This window comes from Rhinatrema bivittatum, chromosome 2 (assembly GCF_901001135.1).
Source record: "Rhinatrema bivittatum chromosome 2, aRhiBiv1.1, whole genome shotgun sequence".
Lineage (NCBI taxonomy): Eukaryota > Metazoa > Chordata > Amphibia > Gymnophiona > Rhinatrematidae > Rhinatrema > Rhinatrema bivittatum.
In genome coordinates, this window is record NC_042616.1 from 154286406 (window position 1) to 154300503 (window position 14098).

The window sequence follows — 14098 nt, forward strand, 5'->3', positions numbered from 1 at the left end:
AGCCTCATTAGAGGGCAAAAAATGATTATCTAGTCCTGTTTGCACTAAGGAGAAAATACTGTAGATTGCTAGAGTTCAGGACAGAAGTCATGGTTAGACAATTGTCTTTAAACCCGAGCTAAATAGACAAGTCAATTCAGAATAGCAATACCACTATCTTTATCGGCTGGTTTAATGATATTAGAAGCTGCCTTATTTTTATTGGATAAATTCTGAAAGGGGAGGTGGTATTGGGATTCAGCCTAAGATAGATCAAATAAACTAAATGTTCAAAAGCAGCAAATAAAGAGTCGGTAGGTCCTGGTGGAATCCAGCAGGACTATCGAGAGACAGCTGAAAGATCTAATATAGGCGTTTGGGCTGAGAAAACCAATTTAATTTTCAAAAGCCAAAAAAACCCATTGTAGAAAAGGACCTGATCATATCATAGTGAAGGTACAAAGATAATTCTTTTTCAAGTAATGAATATTCCACATGGGTCAGTTAGCAAGATAAATTAACTAACTACCATTGGAGGAAGCATCACTCTAAAGGTCTTTCAGGATCAGCTTCTGATAAGAACATGTTACCCGTTGTTGACTTGGCACCGTCTGCAAGCCCGAGTTTGTGAACAAGACTGTCTTGAATCAGATGGATCTAGATCAGTGGTTCTCAACCCTGTCCTGGGGACCCCCCCAGCCAGTCGGGTTTTCAGGCTATCCTCAATGAATATGCATGAGAGAAAATTTGCATACACTGCCTCCATAACATGCAAATTTTCTCTCATGCATATTCATTGTGGATAGCCTGAAAACCCGACTGGCTGGGGGGGTCCCCAGGACAGGGTTGAGAACCACTGATCTAGATGATTTAAAACTGGTGGAACGGTAGAAGAAGCTAGAGTCCTAGTGCCAAGTGTCTTTTATGTCCTGGGGAGAAGGGATTGAGGGAGGGAGACTGCTGGAGACCTGGGGGGAGGCGGTTGGGGTGGGTGTGGGAAAGGAGAAGGGAGTGAGACTACTGGTGGCTCAGAAGAGAGTGGAAGTGGAGAGGGGGTGGTTAAGGAGCAAAGCTGAATCCCCTGCTATAGGTGCCACAGCTGCCAGGCAGACTTGTGAGAGAAATCTGCCTTCTGGGGGAATAAATCTCGCCCATGAGGTGGCTTTCCTCTTACAGTACAATCTCTTTATTTCAAAAGAGAATGGATGAATTGGATGAAAACACTTCTTTGTTGGAAGATGCTGTGAATCTGCTATAGGACAAAATAAAAATCATGGCTGAACTGAAAAGGGACTTCAAAGATGCAAATTATAGGAGCTGCGAAAATAGAAAATGTGGGGATTCCAGCGGGAATGGAACGAGAGAATGCAAGTGAAATTTATGGAGAAATCTCTGTTAAAGCTACTGGAAATTCAGTTTAGGAAGGACTTTGAGAATGAAAGAGCACACAGCGGGGTGCATCTTTCACACTGTGTGCAGACATGTCATGTCTGTAGGTATTTTTTACCCACCGGCTTTACATCAGTTTGCCAATGGAAAGTTTTCCCTTTGAAAAGTAGTTTGGAAAAAGTGCACACACAGACCTGCACCTGCTGGTTGTGCACGTCCTTTTCCCAGCAACATTACATGCACACACGTTCCCACGCAACTGTGCTTGAACATGCTAATGCTGATCCCAGGAAGGCCTCCTCTCTCTGCAGAAAAACGTGCACCTATACTGGCACTGTGTGTGTACTCACAGAGAGAGTAGGCGGTCCTCAGATAGCCCATTTCTGCACTGCTTCACTAGAGGAAATGTCTTTGAAAATTGCCCTCAGAATTCCTTTCCATCACATCAGCAACCAAGAATACTCGAGAGTAGCAGTTGTTCGTATCTTGAAATATCCTCAGTACTGGAAATCTCGAAAAAGAAGCCAAGGTATGGGCATCTGCTCTGTGGGAAAGACAGAACTGTTTGTTTGTCATGGTTTTAAATTAAGTCACAGCATGGAAAATAAAGATGTTTCCAGCAATGAGAGCAACTGAGAAATATGAAAGCAAACTCAGATTCATCTTTTCAACAAAGATGAAAAGTCATTTTGGATAATAACACCAAAACATTTGAGGATCCTGAAGAACTACAAGATTGTATTGATTCTCTTTCAGTAAACAAAATGGAGTCTCTGTGATTCATATGTGCTGAAGGAGACAGAGTACCAAGGTGGGTTTGCGTTGTGTTTCTGGCTAAGATTACATATTGATTTTGGATTTGCACTGTTGTTGTAATCACAAAGTAATGTCCGTATATGGCTTTGGGTTTAAGTAAGATTCTTGGTTACAAGCAGACTAACTGCAGATAATCTTTGAGTACCTGAGAGACTTAGGAAGAATTACTGAATCGGTTCATGTGAATCTCGTATAGTTTGAGAACTTCAGTTCTGCAGGCACATTTGTTATCTGGGACCAAGACTTACTTGTGTGTTTCAGTTTACCACAAACACAAAATGAAGTCTCTTAGTAGCTGTGCACAGTGTGAAAAATCTCCCACAGAGAATGCCTTGCAATACCATATAAAGGATATAAAAGACATAAAAAAGAATAAAAGATTTAATGATGGGGGTTTTTGTTCACTTTATATGGTGGTACGTTAATGATTATATGATAATATAAGACCATATAAACTGCCGGGATGGCGGGTTTGTAAATGGCTAAAAATATGAAACTACCACACTCCCACTTTAAAAATTTTTCTTTGGTTTGATATAAAGGGGGCCGATACAATAAAAAGCGCGGAAAGTGGGCGCGACCTTAGTGCCTCCTTGCTAACGCGACCCCGCGGTTACCGGCGTTCTGCCGGTTATGAACACCAACGCCGATAAACTCGGTGTTGGTTTTTATAACTGTAGTCCGCCAATTATGAAAACAGACACCAATCATATTGCCGTCGGTCTTCAGTGCGGCCAATTGAGGGGTTTTTTTTTTTTAACTTTTTAAAAGAAGTACAGAAAAGCAGTGCTTTTCTGCACTTCTTTTCAGTGCGCTCAGCTATTAACGCCTGCTCCAGGCAGGCATTAATAGCTGAGCGATAAATGTGCGTCTGAGATGCACATTTATTTTTTTGCATTGGAGTGAATGAGTAATAGCCTCAGTGATGAGCGCTAACTCATTCACTCCGCGTTGGACGCACGTTAAATAGGCGCTAATCCCTCTATTGCATTAGGGGGTGGATTAGCGTCTATTTATCCCGCGACTGACTGCGGGTTAGCCGAGCGCACTGTATTGCATTGGCCCCAAGGAGTGGAAACAGTTGGATTATATTTCCCCGGCACAAGTCTTACAGAGGGGGTTGCAGTTTTGCATTGGTTGTTATATGGAAAGTTTGCAGATATTTGCCACTACATCATTTAACTCTAAATGTGAACCAGCTAGGTTTTCCAACAACCTGTGGCTTTAATAGAAACTGTGGAGATGAAGACATGAGAATGCATACTGTAAAGTAACAGAAATCTTCTATGGAAGGGATTCCCAAGCTTTTTGAGTGTGCGGACCCCTTCTCAATCTCCCCAGTCCATCTCTACTCCTCTTTCTCTTAGCACCTCTAGCCTGCCCATCAGTCTCTATCTCTTTCTTCTAGCCCATTTTCACCCCTTTCTCTTCTCCACTAGTCCCTCCTTACCAATCTCTTTCTCTCTTCCCAGTCCCTCCCCTCGGTCTCTCTCTTTGTCCTTCCCTCCAGCCTGTCCCTACCAAGTTGTCTCTCCCCTCTCCCAAACTGAACTCAATCACCACCAGTCTCCTTGTCTCTCCCTCCTCTCACCAATCTTTCTCTACTCTCCTACCATTTTTTTTTTTACCCCTGCAACTTCCTGTCCCTCTCTCCCTCATCGCCCATCACCAGTCTGTTTGTCTGCCTCTCTCTCTTAACTGTCTGTGGACCCTTGGGCTGAGGTGAGATTGGCAGACCCAGGCAAAGCAGAGACCAGTCAGGAGCTTCACCTATACCAGCCCACATTCCCCTCGGGTTGAGCCTTTGCGTGCTGGGCCGAAAGAACTTTGGTGAAGATCTCTGCTGTAGACTAAGGCCGTGGTCCAAGGGCAGGCTATGGTCAGGGGCAAGCAGCATTCAGGTGAGTTGAGAGTCCAATCAAGGGTCAAGACTAAGTATCCGTCCAAGTGAGAGAAAGAGGGATGGATAGGGACAGAGACAGGCTGGCAGGCAAAAGGCTGGAACAGGCTGGGCAGACGAGGGCTGGAACACGCCGGGCAGATGAGGGCTGGAAGCAACATGCACTATAGTGTGGCTGGACCTACTGCTGAAGTATATGAAGGGCAGCTGGACTGCCCTTATACAGGAGCATGTGGTGATGTCATCTAAGGGTGCTGCAGGGGTTTTCCTGCCATGGGCCCTTTAATTCCGGGAGCGTCAGCATGCTAACTAGAGACAGCCGGCAGCATCCTGCCACGCCGGCGGGGATATAAGCATGTTGCTGCATTTGTGAAGGAGGCCTGGCCACCTTGGGGTGAGTAGTGTGGCTCATGGAGGTCTGCGAGCCGTGAAACACATCTTCTTTCACCTTATTGCTGCTGCTGCTGCTGCACCATTGATCTGTCTACGCAGGCCATTACTGCTCCCATCACTGTCATTTAACTTCTGGCACATGCAGAGAAGAACGTCCTAAATAGACTGGTTTGATTTTGGGGTTTTTTGGCTTTCCTGAGGACCCCTTATAATGGCCTCATGGACCATAAGTTGAAACCACTGGTCTATGGGAGCTTGTTTTTGCATTATAAGATGTTGTGAAAACATGTTCACTGACCTAAAAGTGACAAACCTAAAGGGGGCTGGCCATTATGGAGGCTTGGTGTTTTATATGCACAGGAAAAGGAGGGAGTCGGAGAATTCCAACCAGCCATATTCAAAAATAGCAAGTTAGGGATATTCAGCGAGACTTTTAGGATGCTGGATATCCGAGATAAGATATCTGGCTAATTTTAGCTGGATAACTTTTCCGTTTGTTGGCTTACTAAATATTGGCCTCCTAGTTTCTCATGTTATTTTGGATATTATACACATGGATGCACTTCACAAGGGTGTCTTAACATTTGTAGAGCCTTAAAATTCTCTGTGACTGTAAGGGGTTCAAATATTTTAGCATGGCACAGAAACCAAAGCTAGCATGAAAGCACTAACATTTTCAAACATTGGGCAAAGGGCATGAATAGTAAGAGCTTTCTATCTTTGTTTTAATGGCCCTAAGCTCTACAATTACAAGATTTATTTCCAAGATTTGGACAATTATTAAGTTTACATTCTATTTCCCTAGGAGCAGCTTCCATGGCCACCTCTCTTTGTAGCAAATTTGAAATGTTTTATTAAGGAAAGGAATATCCTTTAAACAAAAGTATCTTGCCTATGTTTAACTGATCATTGTTGTATGTGCTTCCATATCATCTTTCTCAAGTCACTTTTGGTTTGCAACTCTTGAGTCACATCCTATTGGTAACTTTAGCTGCCTATGTGATAACTTCATTATGAAATTGTATGTTAAAGATATCTGATTCAGAACACTGTCGTCATAATTCATTCTTCGTTTTAGGTACTCTGAGGACTATTACATTCAGACTGTGATGAAAATACAGAACTGCACATGGAAAAAACAAGCAGAAGAATGCAGAAAGTTCAGGTAATGACATTGTGCCAATGAAAAAAAAAGCTGTACAATACATAGAATATGATTAAGGACCCTCCTTTTCAGTTTACAACAAGAACAAAATTATATTGATCCGGTAAAATGATGAGCAATTTCTTTCCACTGATTTCTCCCATTTTTATTCTTGTTATAGTGAGCACTGATAAATTTCTGGGAAACAAATAAGAACTGAAAACTAGGCTCCCTAAATACAATAAAGTAGTGTTGCTGCCATTTTAGTCTATTTGAATGCACGGATTTTAAAGGTTTTGAAGTAAAAAACAAAAAACTATATAAAGTGATCTCTTTTAATTAGACTAACTTTATGCAATTCTTGACTAGCTTTCGGGATCTAATACCCTCTCAGAAAAAGATACATAGACTTACATAGGCAGCCCTCTAGACAGTAATACACTGAAGAATTGAAAAGTCTCATCAACTAGGGATGTGCAGCAGGGATGGAATCATCAAATTCGGTATTCGTATTCATCGGGACCCAAATCCATTGCACCCGTTCTCGGGGGACCCCGATCCGTTCATTAGTTACATATTTATTCGTTTTCCCCCAAAAAAACCCATCCCAACCCTTTAAATTTAATTTACTACAACCCCCCACCCTCCTGACCCCCCAAGACTTTGCCGACAAAGGTAGGGGGGGGGGTTTAGATAGGGCGGGGGGGTGGGTTAGGTAGGGGAAGGGAGGGGAAGGTGGGGGGAGGGCAAAGGAAAGTTCCCTCCGAGGCCGCTCTGAAATCGGAGTGGCCTCGGAGGGAACAGGCAGTGTGCGCTGGGCTCAGCGTGCGCAGGTTGCACAAATGTGCACCCCCTTGCGCGTGCCGACCCCGGATTTTATAAGATACGCGCGGCTACGCACGTATCTTATAAAATCTAGCGTACTTTTGTTCGCGACTGGTGCGCGAACAAAAGTACGCGATTGCGCAAGTATTTAAAATCTACACCTTAGCGTATAGTTAAACTCTGGAAATCATTGCCAGGGGATGTGGTTTCAGCAGTTAGCGTTACTTGGTTTTAAAAAGGTTTGGATAAGTTCCTAGAGGTTAAATCCATAAACTGCTATTTCGGTATTTAATAAGCAATAGTAGCTTGTGATTTAATGTTTAGGTACTTACCAGGTACTTGTGACTTGGAGTGGCCAATATTAGAAACAGGATACTGGGTTGGATGGACCCTTGGTCTGACCCAGTATGGCATTTCGTATGTTCTTATGTTTTTAAATCATAATAGACCTACAGCCACTACTGCTGGAGGATAAATCGCTTAAGAAATAATCCCTACCCCACTGCTCCTGACCTTCAGGCAACCACCTAATCTGAAGGAAAAATTTTCAAAAAAGCAAGCTTCTGATAGAAACTCAGAAAGAAGAAAATGGCACATATCCCCGCAAAGTTCCATGCTGCCAACTACGCCGATAAATATAAGACTGTTGAATTTATGATGCAATCTTTTGTCAATTATTTAAAACAACATCATATTATACCATCAATCTTTGCCGTAGCCTGTTTGTTAGGTAATGAGACCTCATATATGCTATGGCAGGGTACTAGTGAGTTAGTCCCTAAATGCCAGTAGTTCAATAGTGCGGTGATAAGCTCTGCGTGCACCGTCTCAAAATTATAATCATAGGTCTCTCTGGGTGATCAAAGTACCGACAACGTCTTGTCAGTTACAAAGTGTTATAGGCAGTAAAAAGGATAAACACTTATCGTAGCATGGTTTGCAGTCAGGGACTTGGTACTGGCGTGTTGGCCCGACACGGCTCGTGTTTCTGGGGAACCTTCTTCAGGGGCCACAGTGTGCCAGTGTATTTTCCAGACTGCCAACTACGCCAGCACATATTACAGTATCCCACAGACACCTATATGGGGAAAGATTTTCAACACAAGGGATCCTACTCATGTTCCACCTCTTACGAGGTATATATTATTCTCTGCAGAAAATGTGAAGAAACATGCTACACTGGTGAAACATGCCAAAATCAATTCACACAGACACAAGATCAATGGCCAAGCAGAAAATAAAGGTGATACTTATGGGAACCAGACCACTGCATCAATGACTTTATGATCAGGATAATTAAAGGACAATTTAAAAGAATCCAGGAACTTAAGACTTTTGAAATTAAAATGACTGGGCACTTTAGAACTGACAAAAAGGGTCTCGACAGAAATATGGCAGCAGAAAAAGACTATTACGGCCTATCTAGTCTGACTGTCCACATCAGCTGTTCAGCTTTACAGCCTCTTCCGCTCTTCCAGATGCCCTCTGTGTATATCCCATGCTTTCTTGAATTCAGATACTGTCCTTGTCTTCACCACCTCCACTAGGAGGCCGTTCCATGCATGCATTACTCTCTTTGTAAAGGAATATTTCCTTAGGTTACTCCTGTCTACCCCCTTTCATCCTCATCTCTTGTCCCCTTGTTTTACAGCCTCCTTTCCTTTGAAAGAAGCCCACTTTCACTGCATGGGAACCTTGGAAGTATTTTAATGTCTCTATCATATCTCCCCCATCCCACACTTCCTCTAGGTTATACATGTTTAGATCTTTAAGTCTGTCTCCATATGCTTTAGAACGAGGAGCACTGAGCATTTTAGCAGCCACCCTCTGGACCAACTCCAACCGGTTTACACCCTATATAGTTCTGGAGACAAAGTAATGTCCATATATGAGTTTGGGTTTAAGTAAGATTCTTAATTACAAGCGGACTAACTGCAGATATTCTTTGAGTACCTGAGAGGCTTAGGAAGAATTACTGAACTGGTTCATGTGAATCATGTATAGTTTGAGAACTTCAGTTCTGCAGGCAGATTTGTTATAGAGAACCAAGATTTACTCCAGAACTGTGTACAGTATTTATCTATTTATGTATTTATTTTGGTATTTTATACCAAAATAAATACATAACAGCTGTGATCTTATATTCCAAGATAAGATCACAGCTGTTTACAAAGTCATAGTTCGGTTTCAGGTTCAATATTCCAAACGAGGTCCCACCAGGGACTTACACAGGGGCAATATTACCTCCTTTTTCTGCTGACCATTCCTCACCTTTTGCACCCATGCATCTTTTTGGCTTTTGCCATTGCCTTTTCCATCTGTTTGGCCATCTTAAGATTTCAAATATGTTCATCTCCAGGTCCCATTCTTTTTTCGTGTTTAGAAGAATTTCACCCTAAATGTATAATTTTGCATCCTAAATATATAATTCTGCATTTCTTTTAACATATTTTAGCTGCCAATCCTTAGACCATTCTTCGAGCTTTTCTAGTTCCCTTCTCATGTTTTCCACACCTTCCTGGCTCTCCATACTGTTGCAGATTTTTATATCATCAGCAAAAAAACAACCCTTTTCTGATATTCCTTCTGCAATGTAGCTCACAAAAATATTAAAAAGAATTGGCCCAAGCGCCAATCCCTGCAGCACACAGTTAGTAATTTATCTTTCCTTGGAGTGACCTCCATTTATCACTATTCTTTGTTGCCTCCCACTCACCCAGTCAGCCACTTTAAAGCCCATACCAAGGGCATTCAATATATTTGTTAAGTCATCTATGTGAAACTCTTCTAAAGGTCTTTCTGAAGTACAACACATCTAGCACTCTCCTTTTATCACTCAAATAAAGAAATTGACAAGATCTACCTCTGGTAATTCCATACTACCTCGGATTTTCTAATCCATTGGATTCCAGAAACTGCTCTATCTCTGCTCTAGCAGCAATTCCATTAATTTGCTCACCGCAAAGCTCAGACTAACTGGCCTGTAATTCCCAGCTTCCTCAATTCCATTTTGTGAATAGTAACCACATCCACCTGTCTCCAGTCCTCTGGAACTACTCCCGACTCTAACAAAAATCAGTCAGTCGAGCTGCCAGAATTTCCCTTAGAACTCTCTGATGTATCCCATCTAGCCTCATCACTTTAGCTAGCTTCTCACGAACACACTTTTCTGAAACATGATAAGATTTAATTCACTTTCAATCCTATTTGTATTTGTTTTATGTGATCCTATTCCTGGCCCTTCCACAGTGAACATTGAATAGAAATATTTGGTGAGCAATATTGCTTTTTCCTCATCAGTCTCTATATATTCCTCCCTTTCACTGAGTGTCACAATATCACATTTTCACTTCCTGCTATCACTAACACATCTAAAAAAAAGTCTTGTCCCTCTATTTTAGTGTACTTGATATTTTTTTCTTCCATTTGCATCTTTGCATTCCTGATTACTTTTCCAGCTTTTCTTAGCTTTTCCAGATATTGTCACATTTCTTCCTCTTTCTGCAATGTCTTGTAGTTTATGAACTAACCTTTTTTCCTTAGCTTTTCAACTACTTTTATGGAAAAGCATAGATGTTTCTTTTTCCTCTTTTCTTTATTTATGTTTCTAATACAAAGATTAATTGCCCTTATAATATCTCCTTTTAATATGCCTACTGCTCTTCTACGTTCCTAGATTTTCTCATTCAGCTAACAACTGCTTCAGGTATGCCCCCCGCACTAACAATAGTTTTCCTGAAGTCTAGAACCCTGGCCTTTGAATGAACCTTCATCTCCTGCGCTCTAATACTGAATCACATCATCTGGTAATCATTGGATCCCAGATGATCATCCACTGCATTAGAAACACTTTCCCCATTGGTAAGCACCAGATCTAGTATCACCTCGTCCCATGTAGATTCTGTTACCAGGTGATGAAACAGGCCTCCTTACAGAGAATCCAGGGTCTCCCTGTTTCTAGAAAAATTGTAGTTGGGATGTCCCAATCAACATCTGGCAAATTGGAATTTCTTAGCTATAGCAACTCCCATTTCACAGCAATAATGTGAATATCCTTCATTAAATCTCTATTGTCTCTTCTGTCTGTGATGGAGGTATGTATATTACACCAATATAAATAGATGTTCTATTCCCTCTGTCTAGATTAATCTACAGTGCCTTCTTCTTACCCTGTAAGCCCTGCTATTTTGTTGCTTTAATATTATTTTTTATATAGTGATAATGGTGATAATAATTTTATTTTGTTATTCCATTTCACGTCACCAAACTGATTAACGTGTCATCCTCCTCTCTTTCTTCCTACCCTGTCCTTCCTGAATAGATTTTAACTCAGTATAACTATATCCTAGATTTGGTTTTCTGTGTGCCATGTCTTCATTATAGCCACTACATCCAAGTCAGTTTCTTCCATTAACTTTAGATCTAGAATTTTATTTCCCATACTATGAGCATTAGTGTACATAGCTTTCCAGATGTTTCCCTTTTTCCCCTATTTCTATACAAGTGTTTAATATTTTATTTACATGAGGACATTCACTTACTTTAGAGCTTTGTTCACCCATCCCTGAGAATCCTAGTTTAAAACAACTCAGTAGGTTTGCCAGTCTATACTGAAAGACACTACATCCCTTCTTTACAGGTACACGCCATCTCTGCTCAGCATGCCTTAAAACAACATCCCACTGTTCATGAAGCCAAAATACTTTTGTCAGCACCATCTATGCAGCCATTCATTAATCTCCAGAATGTGAGCTTCCCTGCCTGAGCCTTTATCTTATCTGGAAGAATGGAGAAGAATACCATCTGTATACCTGTCTCCTTTACCCTCTCTCCCAGAGCCATGAAGTCACTTTTCATATGATCTGTGTGGTACCTAGCAGTATCATTCGTGTCAAAATGGATGAGCAGTATCGGATAGTAGTCTGTAGGCTTGAGGATTTTCAGCAGTTCCGTCATTATATCTTGGATTATGGCATTCAAGAGATAGCATTCTTCTCAGAACCACATATCTGATCAGCAGATGGATGCCTCCAAGTTTCTCAGAAATGAATCATTAACCACAACTACTTTGTGTTTCCTAGGTGCAGTGGTTGATGAGCCTACAGCTTTGGGGTACTCATGTTTCAGTTCCTCCTCATCCTGGGATGGCTTTTTCGTCTTCCGCTTCCAGGGCTGCATACTGGTTCTTCAGCTCAAGGGAAGTTAGAGTGGGATGTAGGATCTACTATCTGTAGTAATCTGGGTCCAGCTGTCATCTTCCCCTTTGCTTAAGTTGCCCATTTTAGATACCTCTATAAGCATGTCATTGATGTAGCCCTCATTCTCCTGGATGCTTCTTGGTCTTGCCATCTCCCCTCTGAGTTCTGACACCTGTTTTCTGAGGGAGTCGATCTGCAGACATCTTTTACACAGAACTGTTTCCTCCCTATGGATGAAGGCATCAGTCTGGACAGCAGTAGAAATAATAACAGTGACAACGGCTGTTGGGAGATTCTGGTATCTTTTGAAAGAAAGTGAGAAAGACCTACTATAGTCCCTACCTTTTCCTCAACTATCCTACAAGTAAACAGGCTAATTTTAAAACGAACGCATGTGCACTCATACATGTGTTAAATCATGCACACTTGTGTGTACATGATTTAAAATACACTTACTGCACATAAGTATGCTCCTAAGAGGTTATTCGAGAAAATCTATTTCGTGTATCTTCCTTAGGACTTTTCCGGTTTTAACGTACGTATGTAAATATATTGTAAATCCGCAATAGACATTCCCAGATTTTCCAATTAGTCTAACAGTTTGCCTAGTCAATATCAAGGTCTACCAGACCCCTCTGGTTCTTCATCCTCTACGCCCCCAGTTGACCCGGACCCTTCACCCTGTCCTTTAAGCCCTAAAATAAGAGATCTACAGACTTGCTCCTCGTCAGGAGCAGCAGTAAAATTACTTGGCTAACAAGCCAATGTGTGTTGCAGCCTCCGGCTTTAAAATATGGAGTTAGGCGCATAAGTGTTGGCCCTGCCCTGGAGCACCCATGTCCTGCCCCTATTCTGCCCCCTCACTTTTGCACACGAGTGGGTATATACACGCCTAAATCGCAGCTTTTAAATTCTGCGTTGCTTGTGCATGGCCCACATATACCCGTATATGAGCATTTTTGCATGATCAATGCTTTTAAAATCAACTTCTAAATTATCTAGCCTGTGGATTCTAACTTCCACCTGCATACTCAAAATCCCTGTTTGCAGTAGTATTGCTTGTTTGCTTACTACTTTAGAGTATGAAGTGTCTTTTCTTATTCTTTCAGACTACAATATGTATTTTTAAATCTCTGAGGTGTGTAGTTTACTGTAACTCCCTTTATAGACTTGTTGCTTTGATATAAAAGTAAACCAGAGCAACTAGAAATCATTACCACAAAGATCTAATATGATGATACCAGTCAAACTCCCCCAGAAATTATTTGATTTGCTGCATTTGCTGTTGACCAAAAAGACCTACGTTTCTTAACTCATGAGTCATAAAATTCTGCTGCCTGTCACTTTCTGATAACCATTAAGCCTTTCCTCACATCCCTTCCTATTATCACTGGAACACCTTTTATGATTCATTTATATTTTCTGGTAATGTCATCTTTTGCTCATTCTGTTTCGCCTTGAGGAAGAGCGTATAGCTCTCAAAAGCTAGTCAAGAAATGTGTTAATTTAATCTAATAAAAAGGTTTCACTTTTATATAATTTTTGTTTTTACTTGTTAACCTTTATATGCATAGAATATAAAGGCAGATAAGGACATTACAACCCATCTAATCTTCCCAGTTTCCTTCCTATTACAATGCCATAGTCCCTACTCCAGTAGGGTTGTGCATTTGTTCAATTCATGTTCAGAAGTGTGTGCGAGTCTATCCACACAGAGTGTTATAGCCTGATCTTTTGTTCTGGAACATTCTTTCCACTAGAAAATGTTTGCTTCTTGTGGCTAATTTATAATTATGAGGTATTCAAATGTCTCTGCCATATCCTCCCTCTCTTCCCAAGTAATACATATTTAGGTCTGGGGAGGGCAGGTTTGAAAGGTTTTTTTTACTTTTCAGCCATGTAAGTCCACTTTTTTTGAAAATTGTTCACCCTGAATGTGAGTAAAAGCATGCCCTTTGTTCCAAAACTTGTGTGCTCTTACCTGCCTTGTCAGGACATGTTCCTGAGGGCGTCTTTAAGGAAAATGATGTGCATAGATTGCATTTTCAAATTGATCTGTGTTATTTTCCTTTAAATTGTACACATGACAATAGTCAAAACAAAAGTAGGTGCGTAATTGTGCTTTGTTTATTGGCGCAAACCCCACAGATTTAAAGCATCCCTCAATATTTGCTCCAATCTGGGCAGTTTAATTATTGCCCCCTTAAGTCTTAGGACTTTTTGTGCAGACCCTGTATATCTTCCATTTTACAAAATGGTGCGTCTGGCCTGTGAGCACGCCTTGGACCTTTTCATGCATAAATAATGCACTCTGTATCAGAAATTCACTGATGAATTGGTTTGGAAACTTGCTTGGTCTCTGCAGAAGTTTCCTAAGCAATTCCAAAGCATCTGCGTTTCCATTAGAAGCTGGGTATCCTATCTGAGGAATTTCTATAGAACTCTTTAAAATGT

The 14098-nt window shown here is 41.2% G+C and overlaps 1 protein-coding gene across 1 annotated transcript in view; it reads left to right on the forward strand.

Annotated features, from left to right (window-relative positions):
* Positions 1 to 14098, forward strand: part of ST8SIA6 (ST8 alpha-N-acetyl-neuraminide alpha-2,8-sialyltransferase 6) — a 208335-nt gene that overhangs the window by 106546 nt on the left and 87691 nt on the right. The window contains exon 4 of the mRNA XM_029588758.1: positions 5556 to 5642. Coding sequence (XP_029444618.1) covers positions 5556 to 5642 — 87 coding nt within the window. The remainder of the gene's footprint in view (positions 1 to 5555; positions 5643 to 14098) is intronic.